Source organism: Sus scrofa, chromosome X (assembly GCF_000003025.6).
Source record: "Sus scrofa isolate TJ Tabasco breed Duroc chromosome X, Sscrofa11.1, whole genome shotgun sequence".
NCBI lineage: Eukaryota > Metazoa > Chordata > Mammalia > Artiodactyla > Suidae > Sus > Sus scrofa.
The window spans coordinates 57,845,415-57,869,085 of NC_010461.5; the positions used below are offsets into that span (position 1 = coordinate 57,845,415).

General features: G+C 45.3%; 1 protein-coding gene across 1 annotated transcript in view; it reads left to right on the top strand.

The window, feature by feature from the left end:
- NHSL2 (NHS like 2) overlaps positions 1-23,671 on the top strand; it is a 287,095-nt gene that overhangs the window by 104,243 nt on the left and 159,181 nt on the right. Inside the window, exon 3 of the mRNA XM_021079846.1 lies at positions 21,178-21,246. Within this exon, the coding sequence (XP_020935505.1) occupies positions 21,178-21,246 (69 nt within the window). The remainder of the gene's footprint in view (positions 1-21,177; positions 21,247-23,671) is intronic.

Here is a 23,671-nt window from a genome sequence, read left to right on the forward strand (position 1 = left end):
GGTCCTGGAGGAAGAAAACAAGTAAACCAAGATAAGGAGGGGGAAGGCCTTTTGTAGCCCAGGGAAGCCCCCGAGCAGACCCTTGGAGTTATGGCTAGGGATGGTCTGCTTGGACCCTGGTAAGTTGCAATGTGACTGGTGTGTAAGGAATAGGGGGCTGGGAGTGGCAGGCATGGGCGGATCATTTAGGGCTTCAAGGGCCATGCTGCAGATCTTGGCCTTCACTCCAGAGGCAATGGGGAATTAGCTAAGGGCTTGGAGCAGGGGAGTGACAGGTCTGACCTTGGCTTTGGAAGGCTCACACTGGAGCCTGCATGTGTCAGGTGGACAGGAGGGGCAAGAGACTGATGATAGGGAGGCCAGCCAGGGAGCTGCAGCCCCAGGTCCTGGCATGCTTTCCTCATCCTTGCTGAATGAGTGAGTGAGCAAGGAAGGGAGGGAGGGGCTGGCTTTCACAGGCATCCAGGTGGGTGTCTCATAGGCATCTCAAACTTACCACATTCAAAACCAAATTCCAAATTTTTTCTCCCAAACCTTCTGCTCCTAAAGTTTTCCCTGTCTCAGCCAATGACATCCTCAACTTTCCAATTGCTTGGGACCCAAACCCCAGTCATTCTTGATTTCTCTCTTTCTCTCCTTCTCTCCTTTTCTACCTCTGCTCTATCAGCATATCATGTTGTTTCTACCTTCAGAGTATCCAGAATCAAACCACTTGTTACCACCTTCATGGTCTGTGCTGCCATCATCATCTGTCACTGAGATATTAGTAACAGCCTCCTACTAGGTCTCTCTGTTAGATAAAATTGTTGGATCCTCTACATTGACTCTTTGTGTGTGTGTTCCAATAAAAGTTTATTTTCAAAAAGCAGGTGGTGGCAGGATTTGGTCCTCAGGCTGTAGTTTGCTGACCCCTGTTTTAGAACATTGATTAAGAAAAACACAGTGGGGAGTTCCCATCGTGGCGCAGTGGTTAAAGAATCCGACCAGGACCCATGAAGTTGCAGGTTCAATCCCTGGCCTTGCTCAGTGGGTTAAGGATCCGAGTTGCCGTGAGCTGTGGTATAGGTTGTAGACATGGCTCAGGTCCCGCGTTGCTGTGGCTCTGGTGTAGGCCGGTAGCTACAGCTCCGATTCAACCCCTAGCCTGGGACCCTCCATATGCCGCAGGAGCCGACCAAGAAATGGCAAAAAAAAAAAAAAAAAAAAAAAAAAAAAAAAGAAAAAAGAAAAACACAGTGTTCCTGTTGTGGCTCAGTGGAAATGAATCCGACCAGCATCCCGAGGACGCAGGCTCGATCCTCGGCCTCCCTCAGTAGGAGGTACATGGCCTGGATCCTGCTTTGCTGTGGCTGTGGTGCAGGCCAGCAGCAGCAGCTCCGATTGGACCCCCAGCTCGGGAACCTCCACATGCTATGGGTGCGGCCCAAAAAAAAAGAAGAAGAAGAAAAACACTAAACAAAGGAAATCTTGGGTACCTATATTAATATACAACAAAATATTTTAGAGAGATTTATTATTAACGATAAAAAGTGTTGATATAGAAGATTAATAGGAGTGATTCATTAGGAACATATAATGCTTCTAGACTTGGATAGCTTCAGTAGACAGATTTAAAACATATAAAATAGGTATTGGCAAAATAAAAAGGTAAGTATACAAATCCATAATCAGAATGGGAGAGTTAAGACAACTCTCTGACAGCTAAGTGACAAAACATTATAAGGCTATGAAAAGTTCAAATAAAAAAACTACCAAGTTGTAAGCTAACTGATATGTGTAGGCTTTTGCAGATGTTTGGAGAAAAAAAATTCTTTTCCAAAACTGATGGAATGTTCACAAAAACTAACTATGGTCCATCCCTGACCTTGCTCAGTGGGTCAATGATCCAGCATTGCCGAGAGCTGTGGTGCAGCTTGGATCCAGAGCTGCCTTGGCTGTGGTGTAGGCCTGCAGCTACAGCTCTGTCTCAGCCCCCAGCCTGGGAACCCACCACAAGGCCGCAAGTACGGCCCTAAAAACAACAACAACAACAAAAAATCCATCTCTCAGATAAGAAGAACCCCCAACCTAAGTGTATGTTACCAAACATTTAAGAAATAGACAATCTCTACTGAATGCAAAAAGAAGAAAAAGATAGCTCTCCAATCCCTTTTATGAGGCTAGTAGAATCTTGAAACCAGTATCAAACGAGTAAAGAAAATTATTATTCAAATTATACTTATGAACAAAAATCTTAAATGAGATATCAGGGGAAAGAAACACTGCAACTTATATTAAAAATACATCATGTCAAGTAAAGATTTTCTCAGCAATGTAAGAATAGTTTACCAACTTAAATTCTAATTAATATAGTTCACTATAGTAAGAGATTAAGGACAGAAAATCATGATTCTCCCAATAAATTTGGCAAATGTATTGATTTCTCATGAATATTCATGATTTAAAAAAATCTTATGGCAAGTCAGAACAGAAGAAATGTCCTCAAATTCATAAATAAGGTCTGTGCAGCACATGGAATTTCCCAGACTAGGGGTAGAATTGGAGCCTACACCACAGCCACAGCAACTTGGGATCCGAGCCCCGTCTGCGACCTACACCACAGCTCACAGCAACCCCAAATCGTTAACCCACTGAGCAAGGCCAGGGATCGAACCCATATCCTCATGGATACTAGTTGGATTTGCCTCTGCTGCACCACAACGGGAACTTCTATTTATTCTTCTTCTATGCTTCTATATACGAAGAAAATTCCGAAGCCCTTTTGTTGCATTACATGGAAACTTGCTGCAAAAAAGACTTGTCCTTTTCAGTCAACAGAGATGTCAATTTAAATCTTATGACTAGGGCAACAAATTATTAAGCAGGAACAATTGCTTAGAGTTGGGGACATTTTAGGGTTAGGGGTTATATTTCATAGGCATGACAGCAATATCTGAAGATAGGTGACAATAGATTCCTTTGTGTGACTATTCTCACGGACAGCTTTATAGTCACAGGAAATGGAAGAGGATTATTTATCTAAGCACCGTTCCCCATACTCAACAGGAGAGTAGAACTGATGAATTTGTTAATATTCTCACATCTCACTTTTGAAGTAGTTTATGATGCAGGAATACTGTTTTATTTTGCAACTCTTTGAGAATTGAAGAAATATTTCCTTCTTTTTTTTTTTTTTTTTTTTTTTTTTTGCTTTTTAGGGCTGCAACTGCAGCATATGAAGGTTTCCAGGCCAGGAGTCCAATAGGAGCTGCAGACGCTGGCCCACACCGCAGCCACAGCAACGCAGGTGGATCTTCTACATTGACTCTTGACACAGAAGCCAGAGTGATCCAGAGTGATCAAAGCATGAGTCAGGTCATGTCCTGCCTCTGCTCAAAATCCTCTACTGGGTCTCTGGTTCAGCCCAAGTCTTCCCGATGGCCCACAAGGCCCTGTGTGATCTCTCCCCTCCGCCGCCTCTCCATGACCTCATGTCATACCACTGTCCTCTTCACACACCCTGCCTCAGCCACACTGGCCTCCTTGCTGTCCCCAGACAACTTCAGGGTCTGTGCGTTTGCTGTTCTCTCTACCTGGAATTCTTTTCCTCCAGATATCTGCAGGGCTCACTCCGTCATTTCTTTCAGATCTCTGCTCAAATGTCACCTTCTCAATAAAGCCTTCTTTGACAATCCTCTTATAAAACAGCACCCCTAACTCTGCTGGCTCCTTGAGCCTTCCACTGTTTCATTTTCCGCCAAATCAGACATTGCCTTCTAACTTATGTGACTGGCACATAATAGGCACTCAATGAGGACTTATTGAATGAACAGATAGATGGAGGGAATTGGTGAAGTTGCCATAGGCCATCTCTGGACCATAGGACCTGGGATTCATAGGATTGGGTTGTATAGAGGAAGCAGAGAGATCACTGGTCCATAAAGGTTAGCAGGTCTAGCCACGGTGACCTTGGGCAAGTCCTTCCTGGCCACTGATCCTTGGTTTGCTCATTGATAAAATAAGAGATCTAGTGTGATGATCTCTAAGGGGTTAAGTGAGGGCCTGGTCAACTGGGTTTGCCACTCAGGCCCCATGGGCATGAGGGCAGAGGACCTCGCCCCTGACAATCCCTTTTGCTTTCTTTATTTGGGGCGAGGCACACATGTGGCATATAGAAGTTCCCAGACTAGGGGTTGAATCAAAGCTGCAGCTGCTAGCCTGCACCACAGCCACAGCAACGAGGGCTCTGAGCTGTGTCTGCAACCTACACCATATCTTACGGCAACGCTGGATCTTTAACCCACCGAGCGAGGCCAGTGATGGAATCCTCATCCTCATGGATGCTAGTCAGATTCGTTTCCACTGTGCCACAACGGGAACTCCCCCTTTTGCTTTCTTGACCTCTTCCGATGTGCCATCATATTTTCAACCCACATCTCTAAAGTTACCATGGTACCCCTGTTCACATGATGATGGGGGAGGGGTGGCAGCCCATCAGCTTCATTCAGTCAAGCCAGCGGTGCTCTCTGAAGGGTACCTGGCTCTGACCTGAAAGCCTGGTGCAGGGCAGAAGTCTGGCAGAGACCAGCTGTGGGAGGATGCCCTACCTCACTTTCTAGAGAAAAAACTTCTACCACACCTACCACTCAGGTGGGTCTATCTCTGAAACAATCCCATCTCCTTTCCTAGGCCAAACTAAATTCTTCCATATAGTCTAGCTGGGGCCTAGCGTTTTTCAAATATTTTGTACTTACAACTTTAATACTCGCGGACTTCTTGTGGCTGAGCGGGTTAAGAACCTAATATAGTGTTAGCAAGGATGTGGGTTCAATCCCTGGCCTCATTCGGTGGGTTAAGGATTCAGCGTTGCAGTAAGTTGCTGTGTAGGTCGCAGATGCGACTCGAATCTGGTGTTGCTGTGGCTGTGGTGTAGGCCGGCAGCTGTAGCTCCCATTTGACCCCTAGCCCAGGAACTTCCATATGCCATGGGTGCAGCCATAAAAAAGAAAAAAAAGTATATTAAAAAAAACCGTAATCCTCGAAATAGCAGGATTTATTTTGAGGCAGGCATTCGTCAGCCCATTTTTCAGAGGTGAACAATGAGTCTGGGAGAGATTAAGGAATCCGCCCAAGGTCCCACACAACTTCTTGTCCTTCTGCAGGAATCACTTGGAAATCTGCTGACCAAGGTCTAGGAAGCTCATCCATGTTGTTGGAGCTGTGGGAGAGGCGGAAGGGAGGATGCTTCATTCTTCCTTCTGCTCCATCTAGGACACAGGTGGAGCCCAAGGAGTGGAAAGCAGCCCAGCCCAGATGGAAGTCATCATTCTCGCGCCGGCTCCCTGAGGGCCGAGCAGAAGGGAGGCGCCTTCCTCGCCTAGCCCTGCCAGGAATCTGGGTGTCCTGAGAGGCTGAGGCCAGTGAGTGATAGGGGCGGTGTGTATGCGCGGGGTATTCCATGTGATAAACTATTTTCCTTTTTCATTCCAAAGATCAGAGAGCACTTGGTGATCTGTTCTTTGTTCCAATGAAAACAGAAAACCAGAAAAGCCCAGTGGGGGTTGGCCAAACTTTCCTTTGTCCTCTTGGTCTGGGAGGCTGAATGGGAGGACTAAGCAAGGTGGGTGGGACAGGGCCCCCATAAGAGCAATAAATCAGTAGAAGGGAAATCAGGATAGGACTCTAGCCAAAAAAAAAAAAAAAAATCCATAAAGAGCGAAGTACACACTGGTGAAGAGGTCTTGCAGCCTCTTTCATGCAGCCTTGCTCCTTGTGACTCTGCTATGTCTGGCGGCCCCTCGCAAGAGGCCAGTGGGGGCCCCAGAGACACAGCTAGTGCTCTTCTGGCCTAAGAAGTACCAAAAGCACCTCCAGGACTGCTGCTTTTTTTTTAATTTATTTTTTTTAATTTTCCCACTGTACAGCAAGGGGGTCAGGTTATCCTTAGATGTATACATTGCAATTACAGTTTTTCCCCCACCCTTTCTTCTGTTGCAACATGAGTATCTAGACATAGTTCTCAATGCTATTCAGCAGGATCTCCTTGTAAGTCTATTCTAAGTTGTGTCTGATAAGCCCAAGCTCCCAATCCCTCCCACTCCCTCCCCCTCCCATCAGGCAACCACAAGTCTCTTCTCCAAGTCCATGATTTTCTTTTCGGAGGAGATGTTCATTTGTGCTGGATATTAGATTCCAGTTATAAGTGATATCATATGGTATTTGTCTTTGTCTTTCTGGCTCATTTCACTCAGTATGAGATTCTCTAGTTCCATCCATGTTGCTGCAAATGGCATTATGTCATCCTTTTTTATGGCTGGGTAGTATTCCATTGTGTATATATACCACATCTTCCGAATCCAATCATCTGTCGATGGACATTTGGATTGTTTCCATGTCCTGGCTATTGTGAATAGTGCTGCAATGAACATGCGGGTGCACGTGTCTCTTTTAAGTAGAGTTTTGTCCGGATAGATGCCCAAGAGTGGGATTGCAGGGTCATATGGAAGTTCTATGTATAGATTTCTAAGGTATCTCCAAACTGTTCTCCATAGTGGCTGTACCAGTTTACATTCCCACCAGCAGTGCAGGAGGGTTCCCTTTTCTTCACAGCCCCTCCAGCACTTGCTATTTGTGGATTTATTAATGATGGCCATGCTGACTGGTGTGAGGTGGTATCTCATGGTAGTTTTGATTTGCATTTCTCTTATAACCAGCGATGTTGAGCATTTTTTCATGTGTTTGTTGGCCATCTGTATATCTTCTTTGGAGAAATGTCTATTCACAGGACCGCTGCTTTTCATGCATCCTCTGAGCTCCCTGGCCCATCCTCTGAGCCCCCACCACACACCATGCTCTCTGCAAGAATAAGAGGAACCCAAGTTTGTCAAAGTCATTCAAAGTTTGCCAAGCACTTCTCCATTGAATAGCTCTTTAAGAGGCAGGGTAGCCTATTGGTTAAGAATATAGGCTCGGAGTTCCCATCGTGGCTCAGTGGTTAACAAATCCGACTAGGAACCATGAGGTTGCGGGTTTGATCCCTGGCCTTGCTCAGTGGGTTAAGGATCTGGCGTTGCCATGATCTATGGTGTAGGTTGCAGACATGGCTCAGATCCTGAGTTGCTGTGGCTCTGGCATAGGCCAGCGGCTACAGCTCCGATTCAACCCCTAGCCTGGGAACCTCTGTATGCTGCAGGAGCGGCCCAAGAAAATGGCAAAAAGACAAAAAAAAAAAAAAAAAGAATATAGGCTCAGGTCCCAGACTGACTGGCTCTGCCATTTCATAGCTATATGCTCTAGCCTTGTGCCTCAGTCTCCTCATCTTTAAAATGGGGAGGATCACAGGGTCTACATCTTTTTTTTTTGGCCACATCTGCAGCATGCAGAAGTTCCCGAGCCAGGGATCAAACCACAACAGTAACCAGAGCCACAGCAGTGATGACACCAGGTTCTTAACCCACAGAGCCACCAGGGAACTCCACAGGGTCTACATCTTAAGGTTGTTTTCAGATTAAATAAGCTGATGTTTAAGTCCCCTAAAAGCCGAGGTCGTTTTGTCTTTTATTCACTGCTCTATACCTGATGCCCAAACAGTGCCTGGAACCTGGTAGATACTCAACAAATATTTATTAAATTTACTGAATATTGAATAAAGTGCCTGGAAGGGGAACTGGCACTTAATAAACACAACAAATTTTAGTTGTTTTTATCTTTCGCATCCTCACAACAGTTCCACAAGGAACACTCTTAATTTTAGCTGTGTCTCTTTTCTTCCTCCGTTTCAGGTTCAAGTTCAGAGTCAAGGCACTGAAGACAGGCAACATATTTAAAATTGAAGTAGATAGTTTGGGCCACAGAGGGTTAAGGATGCAGCCCTCAAATGTGAGTAATAGCATCCATCTATCCACCTATTCATTTGTTCATTTGTCCACTCCACAAATATTTCACCAGTACCCCTGTGGGCCAGGCCCTGGGCTGTGAGCTGGGGATATATTGATGATAAGACAGACAAAAATTCTACTTGAGGAGCTTAGATTCTAGCAGGAGACAGGCAAAAGCTAGAAAAGACTTAAGTAATTTCAGATAGTAATACATGCTATGAAGAAAATAAAGCAGTATAATGATGTAGAGAGTGGCAGAGGTGTATCCCTAGGGGGCTGAGAAAGGGACTTAGGAGCTCTTCTGGGGGTGTTTGGTCTCAGTCAAGGGACCTTGCCTTGAGTTTGTCAACACTGCCTCACCCCATGAGCATTTATATATCATCTGCTCAAGGCAGGAGTCAGATGCTAAGCATGGCCCCCAGGAGTCTGTACAAGGGGGCTTGGGTGTGAGGAGCTGGAAAGAAGTGGGCTGTGAACATGCGGTACCTGCATAGGAAGTTTCTGACATTACTCATCCTCTGGCAAAAGCTGTTGGTTTTATTTGATGAAATGATGGTAGTAGCAGCCTGAGATCCTTCTGCACTCCCAGGGAGGAGGTGTCTGGCCAGTGCCCTCATGTCTCATGCTCCTTCATGGCACCACCTTCAGGACTCACCATCTCATCTTCAAGACAGTCCAGGCACTGTCTCTGCTATCACAACCCTTGTCGCACTTGAGTGTCCTACTTATTCATGACATGTTTGGGCATCTCTAGAGCCTGGTACAGAATTGATCCTTAATAAATGTTTAGCGGATGAAAGAATAAATGGTGCCTGCTTTCCTTCTGCTTCCTCAATTGACTGGCTCATGCCCTCTCATCAAGACTCAGCCCACACATCATCTTATCTCCCGGTGTCCCACCTGGGAGCTCTTGCTCATCCTTTACTTCCTCTGTGAAGCTTTCCTTAACCTCCCAGGCAGGGTTGGTCCCTCCTACCTCTGAATGCTCCCGCACATTCTGTTCCCCCGTCCCATCATAGCCCTCATTGTTCTAGGGGTACTATCTACTACTGCTCAGCCAAGTCTCCTAACCTGTAATTTTCTCAGTGGCAAGGACTCCCATGTTTCCATTATCTCCACATCCCCATCACTAGCCCCTAGAGGGCGCTCAGTAAATATTAGTGGAATTAATGAGAAAAACAAATGAATTGTCAGTTTTGCTTAGAGCTTCCTAGATAGTGGTGTGCTAGAGCTGGCTTGGACTTGTTGTGGCTTGTTAGAGCTGATTGTTCAATATTTAGGAAATTCGTGAGCCAATTGTTAAAAACAGCCATCGTTAACGATTAAATTATAGGAGAAAACAGAAGACAAGCCAAGATTGAGGGACAGTCTACCAAATAAATGACCAACTAAATGCAATATGGGATTCTGGATTGGATCCTAGAACAGAGAAAGGACTTTTGTGGAAATCTGGTGAAATCTAAATAAGCTTTTTACTTTAGTTAATAAAGTTGTACCAAGGTTAGTTTTTCAGTTTTGATAAATGTTTTATAATTATGTAATATGTCAGCATCTGTGTGAAGCTGGGTGAAGGGCATGGGAGAACTCTCTGTGCTGCTTTTGCAACTCTTCTGTAGATCTAAGATGATCTCAAAATAAAAAAAAATAACTTTAGATGAAAAACATTAAATTCTGTAAACCTATAGTTAAATAAATTACGTTAGTAAATACTTAAAATTCACCACTTTCTAGTTGTTTTACTATGATCTATGCTCTTGAGCTGATTCACATCTACTGCATCTGAAGGGTGTGCTGCCGAGCATCTTTTCCGACTCCGAGTTTGGTGATGTTACATAGGAAGCTTGAAATAGGCCACAGTGGGGAGTATTTATATCATGAAAATGCTACAAATGAGGGCTTGGATTCTTGTTTTATTCACTGTACTCTAGAGTTAAGAAAATGATGGAAAATATTAATGTGCCTTAAACTTAAGAGTATGTCATATTACCTCACGGATAGCACCCCCAAAATTGAGGAAATTTACCTCAAGTACGTGGAAATTATTATCTGGTTCAGCAAAGGAGTTGTTTGAATCATTGATGAATCTATCAAGTTCCAAAACTTCTTCATTGTTTCACTTTCTTCTTATTCATTAAACATAAATGAAAATATCAACCACCATTCATGTAGGAACTATACTCACTCTTATCATAAGTGTAGGATGGCTATGGACGTAAGAGTTCAGCAAAATTAATGAACACATTATATGAAAATCAGTGTACTCTATAGAATTTGCAGTGAAGACTATTATTTCGTTGTTATTCATAAATTGTTTCACATTCTTATATAAGAAGTATATATACATATATATACACACACACACATGTGTGTGTGTGTGTGTATACATGCATGCATTTTTTTTGAAAGCCAATGGCTAAATATTTACCAGAACACCACTGGTCCTAAGAATCAATTACTATTCCATCAAATGCACTGATGGAAAGAAATGAACATTGCCGGGCACCCTCTCTGTGCCAGGCTGTCCTATCTTTTTCACATTCATTGTCTCAGTTGCTCTTTACCTAAACTCTACAAAGTGTAAGTATTATGGACGTCATCTATAAAGATGAGATGAGGATTTGGGGGCTCAGGTTAAGTGACTGGACTAAGGTCAAGCAATTGGTATACAGTGGAGTCAGGATTAAACCCCACATCTGTCTGGGTCCAAAGCTAGTTGTATTTGGTTTCGTATTGCTGCTGTAACAATTACCACAAATTTACTAGTGGCTTAAAGCAACAGAAATGTATTATCTTACAGTTCTAGAGGTTAAATGTCTGAAATGAGTCTTGCTGGACTGAAATTAAGGTGCTAGCAGGGCTGCATTCCTTCTGGCAGTTCTAGGAGGGAATCTGTTTCCTTGCCTTTTCCAGCTTCTAGACACTGCCTACACTCCTCGGTTTTTGTCCCCTTCCTCCATCTTCAAAACCAGCAAGATGTGAGACTTTCTCACATCCCTTATCTCTGAACCTGCTTCTGTTGTCACATCTCCTTCTCTAACTCTGCCTTTCCTGACTCCTTCTTTCACTTTGTAAGAACCCTTGTGGTTACATTATGCTCACCTATTACACGCAAGAGTCTCCCCATTTTGAGATCAGCTGATTAGCAACCTTAATTCCATCTGCAAGCCTTATTTCTGAGCTTTACAATTTACCATAACATTTTCACTGGTTCTGGGGATTTAGAACACAGACATCTTTGGAGGGAGCTATAATCCTGCCTACCATATTTGTGCTTTTTCCATGACCCTTAGCCAGTTGCCTCTTGTTTTAGTGGTTACACAATTCAATGCAAGGCCAATATTATTCTCCCTGACACCTGCTTGCCACACATCCCCACGTTCTCCACTTTGGAGTAAAGCGTCTTCTTTCCTTCAGTTACTTTCCCAACCTGTCAGAGAGCCCTGTGGGGGAATGTTTCTAACCCCTGGTGCTTTTAATCCTGGACATATATTTTACCTTGGCTTTTACCAAAGTGTCTTTAAATAGTTTCCAGGATTTTTGTGGATTGCTGGCTTTTTCTGAAGCTCCTGTTTGTTTTTTCCTTTCCCCAGTGTTTGTATGGGGCCAGAGCCCTGTTTCCTCTATGGTAGGTCTCACTGTCCTGTGGTTTACCCATTCTCACCTTCTGGACCTATTTCTAAGTCACCAGCCTGGATCACACATTATTTATTTGTACTTTTCACTGATTTTTTACACTGTTATATTCTAGAAGAGCCCTTGGCCTAACTAAAATGGCCTTTCCCCATGGCTGCTGACAAGGCATCTGTCTGCCTGTGTTTAATTTTACTCTCTGACTGGCTTTTCAGAATCAGACTCTCTGCCTAGTAGTTCCCCATCTTCCCTTGTTCCCTTCATGCTGAGATTCCTGACTCTACTCATGAGAAACCTCCTCCCTTGAGACCAACTAAAGGCCAGAGATTGCCTTTCCCCCCACTGGAAGGCTTCGTAGCAGCCACATGCACTTCTTTGCTGCCTCTGAGCTCTGACCACAACCTTCTTGGTTCCCCTCCCTTCTCTCCTTTTGCTAAAAGCTTTGTGCCCCTCCAATCCACCCATCAGCTTCACAGCTACACTCTGGGGCTGCGTCTGAATCTGACCACGTTGAGGAAAGCTTTCCAGAGCATATCAGCCCAAGGGACTCGTGTCCTCCTCTGAGCGCCTCCAGGATGTATTGTCAGTAGCTATCATCTATTGTTATGGACAGGTCGCAAACTGGTGGCTGGTGGGCCAAATAATGCCCGCGGATATGTTTGGTTTGGTCTGCATGAAGTTTATTTCTTTTCCAAATTATTGCAACCATGTCACGATTAATAATCTTCCCATTCACTCTGGATTTCCGGCTTCTTTGAAAAACAGAGAAATCTAGTGATACTGGCTCTGCATTCCCATAGGATGGTAGTTTTTCCTGGATTGTAGTGGCGGCTTCCCCGTTAGATGGAGCTCTTGCTCTCCAGTTCCCCACAGTCCTCGCCACTTATTATTATTATTGTAGCTGTTGTTGTTATTATTGTTATATTGCTCCAACCTCATTCACTCATTTATAGTACTTGCCTGGCTCCTAAAGGCATTAGGAAATTCTGAGATATTCCCTGCTTGTCTAAATGTCCAGCCACATTATAGTCTCTTGGAGGAAAGAAACTCAATTTTGAATTTATTTTTTTTCTCTCATGCAGCTCTGTATATAGTAGATGCTCAGTAAGTATTGAAAGAATAAAGAATGTCCTGATTCATCCTCTAGATGCCTCTAGAATATGTAAAAATTTACTTTTTTTTTCTTTTTATGGCCACGCCCGTGGTATATAGAAGTTCCTGGGCCAGGGATTGAGTCCAAGCCACAACTATGACCTATACCATAGCTGCTGCAATGCTGGGTCCTCTAACCCACTGCACCAGGAGGATTGAACCTGTACCTCCACAGTGACCCAAGCCACTGCAGTCAGATTCTTAACCCACTGTGCCACAGTGGGAACTCTCTAAAAATTTACTTTTACTACAAGGTAAAGCTTTATAAGTGTACTTTCTCTGTGGAGACAGTACCATGTACTTGACACACATTAGATGCTTTAGAACAAGAGAGAGGGAAACTGAGGCTCAGAGAGCCTATACAGTGGGGCTGGGGCTGCAGATCTGGTCGTTTCTGGGGTAAGGGCCAATGCCTGCACTTGAAGAGGAAGCTTTCCTGAGCATTAGTGCTGGAAGCAGAGAGGAGCTGCTCCTGGGATTCTCTGGTAATGTTTGTTCACAAACTCTGAGAGTTACTTTGTTTGGATAGTGATGAAGCATTTATGAAATGCCCTTTCTGTGCTGGGCATTTATGAAGCAACTCTGCACTTCTTGGACTCTCAGGAATTCTGAGCATCCTGGGCAGCCCACTGAAAAGATGAGGGAAATATAGCTAGATCAAACCAAATTGTTGATGGGATTGGAGCCCATTTGGTGAATCACGAGCAATTGGGAGAAGCGTCTGCTGATTTCCATGCCCACATGTGTCACTGGTGGGACTGACTCGTGGTGTGGGATGGGAAGACATGCAGAAATGTTGTGTGTCTCATTGCGCAGCAGCAAGCAGAAAGGAATGTGAGAATACCGTAGACTCCCGCTGGGGGAGAAATCTGGTGTCATGTGTTGCTGAACAGCTGCAGGAAAATTTTTGGACCCTTGGAGACAGAGAGGTGGGTTTGCCACACTTTGGTTCTGAGTAACTTTGAGGGCAAAGAGCTTGTACAGGAAACTGATTATGGTGCATGTAGAAGCCTAATGCTGGAAACTTCATCTGCTTTCTTTGCCACCCTGTTCCCTCTAGCCACCAACCAGTTCCAGCCATGGTTAGGAGAGGAAGGAGGTGTGAAGGCCTCAGTCCCAGGTGGTGCTCATGGGCTCTGCTTAAGGTCACCCAAATGCTCAGGTCAGTGGGGTGGGCTGAACCTCTGGGATAAGGATGCTTCTGGGCCAGTCCCAAAGGAGGCAAGATAGGGCAGGGTGGGGGATGAGGGAGGCAGGGCAGACTCAGCTAAGGGCACATAAAGGGGCTTTAATCCTTCAGACTCTATAGAGTCTATAAAACTATAAACAACAACAACAACAACCATGGAATCCATAACCTTGGACTCACCTAGAACTAGGTTCAAGCCCCTCCTCTATTCCTACAAGGGTGGCTTTAGGCAAATCATTAATCTTTCCAAACCCAAGTTTACTGTTCTCTACGTGTGAAGAGTCACGAGGCCTGGCCCATATTTCAAGAGATGGGAGCTGCGAGCTTTCTAATGATGTAACTGAGCAATAAACTATCATATTGGTTATTATTTATTGTGGGCTTAGTATGGGCCAGACACTGTGCTGAGCCATTTCAATCCGTTCTCTCCGTAATCTTTCAAAGAAAGATAAAGAAATTGAGTTACGAAGAGGAAGAGTGACTCATTGAAGGTCATCCAGCCAGTAAATGACAAAACCAGCACATGCTTGATGCAGAGCAGTTCCAGAGCCCACACTTCCAACCAGACCACCCTGCAGTGCATTTGCCCCACTTCACCCATGAGGAAACTTAAGGTTCAGGAGGCACTAGCATCAGAGACAAAGCTTGGGGCTTTCAGTGTCTGGCTCTGCTCTTGAACACGTGTGACCTTGAGCAAGTCACTCAGCCTGTCTGAGCTCCAGTGTCCTGACTTAGAAAATGTCCAAGTCCAAAGCCTCTGGCAGCCTGTACGGTGAGAAGGGAGAAGGTGGGAGGGGAGAGAGCTCAGAATCTCCCAGAAATGGGAAACAGGAAGAAGTGAGTGTGATTGGCTTTATGAAGTGGAGGCAGATCTGGAATAGAAACTTGCAGAGGGAAAGTGCCCAGCTCACACTACCCGTTTAGCAGTTGGCCCTGAGAGACAGCCCACATGGGCTTGGTGGGCAGGAGCGTGGCCAGCTCAGCTGGCACCCACACAGTGAGCTGCTGTTGCCACCCAGGGGACAGGCCGTGACCAGGAACCCAGGCTGTGGCTGTGGCAGCACATTCCCTGTCTCCTGCTGGTTTCCGGAGTGGAAACAGGCGGCCAAGGCTTGCTCCAGAGGGGTAGGGAGGAGAGTGAGGGAAGGGAACCGAGTGCTGCCTCTGCTTTGGGACTTATAAATAAACCCATCTGGAAGTGTTTGGGGGCTGTGGGAGCCTGAGGCCGGCCCTTGCAATTCAGGCCATGTGGCACATATTTCCATTCGCACCAGACCCCACCCCCACCCCAATCCCAAGAGACCATCTGATTGGGCCTGTCTGTTCCGGCCGAGCTGGGCAGGAACCTCTCAGACCTCAACTCTGCTTCCAGCCCCCGCCCCAACCCTCCTCTCCTCCCAGGCCAACTCTGGCAAGACCGCGTCTGAGAAAGTACTTTGAAAAGATCATGTGCTATTCCAGCGCTGGTTGAATGAATGAACGAATCTTCAATTCAGCATTTAACTGGCAATGTGTTCCACTAGCTAGGAAAGGGCCCCATGGTAGTTATGGAAGATGACGTGTTCTTGACTTTTAGCCTCCATCTCAGGATCCTCTTTACCCTACCCGGCTAAGGCTCACTGAGGTACAAAGTCTCCTAGTCTTGCTCATTCTTCCATCCCCAACACCAAAGGTGGTGCTCAGTAGGAGTTGCTTATATGAAGGGATGAGTCGATTTATTAAACAAACACTCCTTGCACACCTTCATGGGCTGTGCACTGCTGCATGCTAGGAACATAGTAGAGAACAAAATAGCCAGAATTGGAGTTCCCGTTGTGGCGCAGCAGAAACAAATCCGACTAGGAACCATGAAGTTGCAGGTTCGATCCCTGACTTCATTCAGTGAGTTAAGGATCCGGCATTGCCATGGGCTGTGGTGTAGGTCATAGACGTGGCTCGGATCTCACATTGCTGTGGCTGTGGCGTAGGCCAGCAGTTGTAGCTCTGATTGGACCCCTAGCCTGGGAACCTCCATATGCTACGGGTGCAGCCCTAAAAAAAAGCAAAAAACCAAAACAAACAAACAAAAAAACCCAAACACAAAAACAAACAAACAAACAAACAAAACCCTGAAATAGCCAGAATCCCTGCCTCACTGAGCTCATGGTCACAGTGGTTCTCAATGAGAGTACTATTGGCACTTGAGGTTGAGACTTTGCAGTGTGACACGCTCCTGTGCATTGCAAGGTGTTTAACATTCTGACTCCCGGCCCACTTAGCACCCTGGAGTCACTGAAACAATCAGAAATGCCTCTATATATCTCCAAACACTTCCAGGGCCTAGGAGGACCCACCCCTGGCTGAGGGCCACTGCTGAGGGACTTGACACAGGGAGTGAAGGAAAGAAGCCCATCCCCAAGGTGTGAACACGTTGAATCCTCTGAGTCCACATGGAATTGGTGGTTTAAAACTGGGAAATCAAATTGGCCCTCAAATGGTGTAAAATGATCCTTTGGTCGCAAGCGAGGCCCCATAAAAGCCCATGAGGTGGCTGAGGTCCACGGTTCTCCTGGGCTGGCTTAGGACCAAAGGGCAGGCACCACAGTGGCAGTTTTGAACATGCCGCTGAGATGGTATTTTGAGAATGTTTAGAAAACAGCCACAATTTGATCCTAGGGGTAGGTGAAAAGTCAATCCCGAGATAGAGATTTGGGATAAAACCACTTTGAAGTGGGAGTTAGGGTTGAGGCCCAGCATCCACTAAGATCATAATGGGAAAAGGTTTTGGGGAAAAAGTGAAGCATGAATTCAGGACAAAGGCCAGAGCTTCAGAATTAGACCCAGGGGCATCTCCTCTCTGCCCCTTCATTTCCATTCCCAAGATCAGCACACTAGTTCAGGGCCCTGGCTTATGCCAAGACCATTGCAGCAGCCTCCTAACTGGCCTCTGTTCTTCTTCTGGTCTCTCTGCCTTCCAGAGTTACCTTATTAAAACATGGCTGTCATCGCGTCCCTGTGCAACATTCACCAGGTCCAGCCTCCTCAGCCTTCTACCCTACCCAGCTGCAGTCCCACTGGCCACAAGCAGGCCCACCCTCGGTGAACTGGCTCCAGATTTTCCTTTAAGATTCATTAGTGCTCATCTCCTAGATCTTACCAACTGGCTACACAGAGCCCCAAACACACACTGACCTTCTTTTCTCCATGCCACGTCCTCCCCTGGGATATCCTTAGACCCTGTCTCCATTTGGAAAAATATACTCAGACTTCAAGGCCAAGTTCATGTCTCCCTTCTCTGTTGAGCTTTCCCTGACCCCTCGGAGGCAAGCAGAGACTTTCCCATCTCTGTTCCCACCTCTCCAGCTCTTCATAAACGCCACGGGGCTTGTGTCTCTCCCACTAGACTGAGAGTTCCCTAAGGGCTGCAATCATGTTTTGCTTTGTCATCCTATTACCCAGCCTAGTGTGAAGGGACGGGAAAGTGGGCCTGAGGGTTGGCTGGTATCAGGGCAAAGAGGAAGTGCAATGGTCCCCCCACCAAGCCTGACCATGGATCCACTTGAGACACTTTTTTTTTTTTTTTGTCTTTTGTCTTTTCTGGGGCCACACCCACGGCATGTGGAGATTCCCAGACTAGGGGTTCTAATCGGAGCTGTTGCCGCCAGCCTACACCAGAGCCACAGCAATACCAGATCCGAGACGCATCTTTGACCTACAACAGCTCACGGCAATGCAGGATCCTTAACCCACTGAGCGAGGCCTGGGATCGAACCCACAACGTCATGGTTCCTAGTCAGATTCGTTTCTGCTGCACCACGACAGGAGCTCCCACTTGAGACGCTTTTAACTACTCTCTCCATAAGCACTGTTTTCGGATAAGGGTTAGCAAAGGAGGTAGAAAAAAGATGGAGAGCCAAGACATGGGGTGGGCAAAGGGAATCTAAGGGAGAAGAGGGAGAGGCTGAGAGGATGAATGAGGAGAGGAGAGAGCAAAGGTCTGCCTCAGCAGCTTCCTTACATAGGGATTCAAATAACCTAAAATGGAATAAGAAAAGATTTGGGGAGTTCCCGTCATGATTCAGAGGTTAACGAATCTGACTAGCATCCATGAGGACTTGGGTTCGATCCCTGGCCTTGCTCAGTGGATGAAGGATCCGGCGTTGTCGTGAGCTGTGATGTAGGTTGCAGACACGGCTCGGATCCTGAGTTGTTGTGGCTGTGGTGTAGGCCCGTGGTTATAGCTCCAATTCGACCCTCAGCCTGGGAACCTCTATATGCCACCCATGCGACCCTAAAAAAAAAGACAAAAGAAAGAAAGAAAAGAGTTGGGATTTTGGAAATGAAAGCAGACGATTAGACAGTTAATTAATAGGCATTAGTGCCCTTCAGTGCCCAGCTGTGCATGGAGTCATGTCCTGCTGGGATCAAATGCAAGCTACTCAGGATGCCCATTTAGTAAAGAGCAAAAAACAGCGTTGGCATGAAAGAGCTGGAGAATTCCTCAAAGGGTTCTTCCTAAGGGTACTGGGGGCCACTGGAACTTGATAGTTGCCCCACATCACTGGCCTGGCTCTTGACAAAGATAAGCAGACACGAGGGGGAAAAAAAGCCCAACATGTAGTGAGCAGTTAGTATCCCAGAGGCCACAGAAGCTCTTTTGATCCTCAGTGCAACTCTGTGAGGTAGGTATCATCTCTATCTTACAGATTAGAAAATTGAGGTCCTGGGAGGGTTAAGAATCTTACCCAAGGGCACACAGCTTCAAAGTCCAAGATTCCAATGCAGGTCATCCCCTCCACGATTGGCAGCAATGTTGTCCCCCATCTTGCTGACTTTGGCTGTGGGGCTGATTTCTGGATTGATTTCTTTGAACATAAACAAAATACCATCAGTTTTTCCTGGCTCTGGAATGAGTCCTCAGAATCATGTGCTATTCTCCAGTTTCCAGCTGGGTGCCTTTGCTGGGTTCACGAATATGAAGCAATAGACCTTATCCTCAGCATCAACAATATGCACTTAAAAATGCCAAGGTGGCTTTTCTTCCCAGAAGATACTTCGGGTTGGGGGCTTTCAACCACTGGAGCCAGGTTTTCTATTTTTCTCCTCCCTCCCCGTGATCTGCCAATGATTTGGTTGATGGTTGCTCGCTTTCCCAGGCAAATTTAAAAATCCTTATCAGATGCCATTTGCAGCAACATGAATGGAACTAGAGAATCTCATACTAAGTGGAGTAAGTCAGAAAGAGAAAGATAAATACCATATGAAATCATTTATATTTGAAATTGAATACATGGCACAGACGAACCTTTCCTCAGAGAAGAAACAAACTTATGGACATAGAAAACAGACTTGTGGTTGCCAAGGGGGAGGGAGGGGATGGACTGGGAGTTTGGGGTTAATAGATGTAAGCTATTGCCTTTGGAATGGATAAGCAATGAGATCCTGCTGTATAGCACAGGGAACTATATCTAATCACTTGTGATGAAACATAATGGAGGATAATGTGAGAAAAAGATGTATCTATATATATATATGTGTGTGTGTGAGAGAGAGAGAGACTGGGTCACTTTGCTGTACAGTAGGAAATTGACAGAACACTGTAAACCAACTATAATGGAAAAAATAAAAATCATTAATAAAAAAAAATCCTTGTCAAAATCATGGTACCTTTGAGATGTTGCCCACAATGTGTTCCAACTCTCCCTGGGACCCATCCTTACCTGCTCAGTGGTTGATAGATGCTCTATCTTGCTGCCAGCCTGTGAGTGACAGTGAGCAGAAGATGGGAGGTACAGCCAGAGCAAGTAAGGACAGTGTTTCCCAGAATTCTGATGTGATGTGGTTAGGCCAACCCATGGAGAAGCCAGTGGAGGTAAAGAGGCTGGACCCAATCAGCGGGCAAAATGGTATGCAACACAATCCCCATAGAGTTATGGGGAGGGTAGGTTGGCTAGAAAGTCCGTGCTGAGTTTTGTGGGTTTGTTCTGGAGTCAGGTAAGGTACACTTTGGGGACATTTTGTGCTGAGCCTTTGGCCTAGAGTTGGGTCCTGCACATAGTAACAATCCTGACAGGTATTAGGATTGTGCTGCATGTAGGGCCTTCTGAAATCTTGTGGAATAACAGAATTTTCAGTGATATGCAGTGACAAGCAGGTGACAAGTCTGATCTTGGGTTTGGGCTTTCTCCCTGGTTATTTTTATTTTATTTTATTTTATTTTATTTTATTTTATTTTATTTTATTTTATTTTATTTTATTTTATTTTATTTTATTTTATTTAGTCTTTTGTCTTTTTAGGGCCGCACTCACGGCATATAGAGGTTCCCAGGCCAGGGGTTGAATCAGAGCTGCAGCTGCCAGCCTACAGCACAGCCACAGCAATGCCATATCTGAGCCTCATCTGCAATCTACACCACAGCTCACAGCAACGCCAGATCCTTAATCCACTGACTGAAGCCAGGGATGAAACCTGTGTCCTCATGGATGCTAGTTGGGTTCGTTAACTACTGAGCCATGATGGGAACTCCTCCCTGGTCATTTTAGTTAACGGGATTCTTCTGCATCACCTTAAAAATCTATTTGGAATCTGAGCGCATCTCATCTGAGCAACCATTCTTCATTGCTAAGCCATCCTCCTCTCTTGCCTGTCACTGGCCTCCTAAAGCAATGCTGTTAAAACATAGTCTATCGGAGTTTTGCTCTGCATCCTCTCATAGTCCCGCATCTCCTTTGTATTAAAAGCCAAAATCATTATGGTAGTCTGCAAGGTCCTCAGAATCTGCCCCCTTCTCACCTCCTTGATATTATCTCCTACAAATCTCTCTGTTACCTCCTTCATTCCAGCCATGCTGATCTCCTGATCATTCTTTAATCTTTCCAGGCACATCCTTGCTTTGTACTTGCTTTTCCTTCTGCTAGAATGCTTTTCCCTGGTCAGTGTCCTAGGAGAGAGTGGTTATGGGAACTGGGGAAAGGTTGCTATATGAAGACACCCACCTGACAGGAACTGTGGTCTTTGGTAGAAGGTTGTAGTGAACCTGCAGAGAGAGGTCTGATAAAAAATATATATATATATATCTCGGAGTTCCCGTCATGGCTCAGTGGTTAACAAATCTGACTAGGAACCATGAGGTTGCAGGTTTGATCCCTGGCCTCACTCAGTGGGTTAAGAATCCGGCATTGCCATGAGCTGTGGTGTAGGTCGTAGACGCGGCTCAGATCTGGAATTGCTGTAGCTCTGGCATAGGCCGGTGGCTTCAGCTCTGATTAGACTCCTAGCCTGGGAACCTCCATATGCCGCGGATGCGACTGTAGAAAAAGACAAAAAAAAAAAAATTTCTCACTTTCTCTTTCCTTCTGATCTCCTTGCAGGTGCCTCCCATTGGTCAAACCTAACCAGAAGCCAGAGGGCGAGGGAACCTGTCGATGCAGCCTGCACAGGTCAGCCGATCAAGGCACAAAGCTGGGCAGAGAAGGGTGGACAAGATCTGGAAGGGCAAGTGGAAAATGTCCAGAACCTCTATATAGCTCTGTAGCTGGCTCCCTCACTTCTTTCAGATCTCCACTGAAAAGTTACCTTCTCAGTGAAGCCTTCTCTGGCCACTGTTAAAAAAATTTCAGCCCCCAGCCCCCAACACTTTTCATCCTTCTTCCATGCTATTTTTTTTCATAGCACTTAATACCACCTAACATGTAATTTATCTTGTCTCTCATCTGCTCCCCCACTAGAGTGGGAGCTCCATGGGGGCAGGGACTTTGTTTTATTCACTGCTATTATCAGTGCCTAGAATAGTACCTGGCACACAGTAGGTGCTCAATAAATATCTGGTCAGTGAATGAATGCCCTCTCAGAGGCCACCCTAGGGTGAGTCTACTCTCAACCAGGCACAGTTGGGTATGGGTGTCTGATTGTTATTCATGCCTGCTGCTCTTAGTTTTCTCCAAAACAACTTGACTGCTGCCACATTTTCAAGTCAGAGGGTGGGGCGGCCTTTGGTGCCCTCAGCATTGAAACTTGCATGACAGTTTGTTTACTTAAACTTTATGGAAACTGCTATTGCATTAATTTGCATGGACTGAGCTTTGTGTGTTTTTTAAGTTGTCAGCAGCTTAAATTCATGGTCATGGGGACATTGGCCCTCCCAGGTGGTACTTCCATATGTCCATGGTAGTGCTAGTGGGCCTGTTTCCAAGTAAGGTGGGCTCAGGACCCACTTCCTTGAGGCTCAAGGGCAGGAGGATATGAGCTGGGCCCTCTGGCCATAGGGATGATGAAATAAGGATATGTCAGATCAGGACAAGCAAAACAAGTTTGAATTCCAGCTGTGTCCAGGATAATGTTTTCACTATACAAGTGGCATGTGAATATACTCTCATTGTGAAAAAAAATCAAACAATCCAGCTAGAATTAATATCCTCTTCCCTCCCCAACTCTGCTCCCTGGAGGCAGCAACCACTGTTATCACCAGAGTGTCCTCTTCCAGATATTTTTCTATGTATATATAGTTTGGTTGTGTGTGGGTATTTACAAATGAATGGTATTATGCTATATATACTGATCTGTAACTTTTTTTCACTTAACAATGTATCTTGGAAACCTTACCATGTTAGGACACATGGATCTAACTCATTCTTTTTTAATTAAATTTTTAATTTTGAGGTAATCGTAGATTCATATGCAATTAAGAAATAATAGGAGGGAGTTCCCACCGTGGCGCAGTGGAAATGAATCTGACTAGTAACCACGAGGATGAGGGTTCGATTCCTGGCTTCGCTCAGTGGGTTGGGGATCTGGTGTTGCCATGAGCTGTAGTGTAGGCTGGCAGCTACAGCTCCTATCTGACCCCTAGCCTGGGAACTTCCATACACTGCTGTGCAGCCCTAAAAAGCAAAAAGTAAATAAATAAATAAAATAAAAATAAAAATAAACAATAGAGAGGATTTCCTGTTGTGGCTCAGTGGGTAAAGAACCTGACATAGTATCCATAAGCATGCAGGTTGGATCCCTGGCTTCACTCAATGGGTTAAGGTTCCAGCATTGCCACAAGCTGTGGCATAGATCACAGATGTGGCTCGGATCTGGTGTTGCTGCAGCTGTGGCTGTGGCTTAGGCTAGCAGCTGCAGCTCCGATTCAGCCCCTAGTATGGGAACTTCCATATGCTGCATCTGCGGCCCTAAAAAGAAAAAAAAAAGAAATAATAGATCCCACATACCCTTTACCTAGTTTTCCTGGATGGCAACTTCTTGCAAATCTGCAATACAATATCACCAAGCAGAGTAGTGTCATTGATACAGTTAAGAGATACAGAAGATTTCCATCACCACATGGATTCTTCAGGTTACCCTTTCATAGCTAAATCCAGTTTTATCCCACCCCTACCTCCATCTGAACCTCTGGCAACCACTCATCTGTTCTCCATTTCTAAAATTAGGTCATTTCAATAATGTTATGTAAATAAAGTCATCCAGTATGTAACCTTTAGGGACTGGTTTTTCAGTGAGTATAATTCTCTGGACATTCGTCCAGGTTGTTGTGTGTATCAACAGTCTGTTTCTTTTAATTGCTGAGTAGTTTCCCATGGCTTGGATGTACCACAAATAATTTATCCATTCGCCTGTTGAGAGGACATGTGGATTATTTCCAGTTTGGGGCTATTATAAATAAAGCTGCTAGAATAGTCATGTAACAGAAATTTATGTGAACAGAAGTTTTCATTTCTCTGGGATCAAAGTCCAAGAGTACAATTGCTGGGTCATATGGTAGTTGCAAGTTGAGCTTCTAAAGTAACTTGCCAAACTGTTTTCCAGAATGGCCCTACCATTTTACATTCCCATCAACAAAGTATGAGGGATCCAATTTCTTGG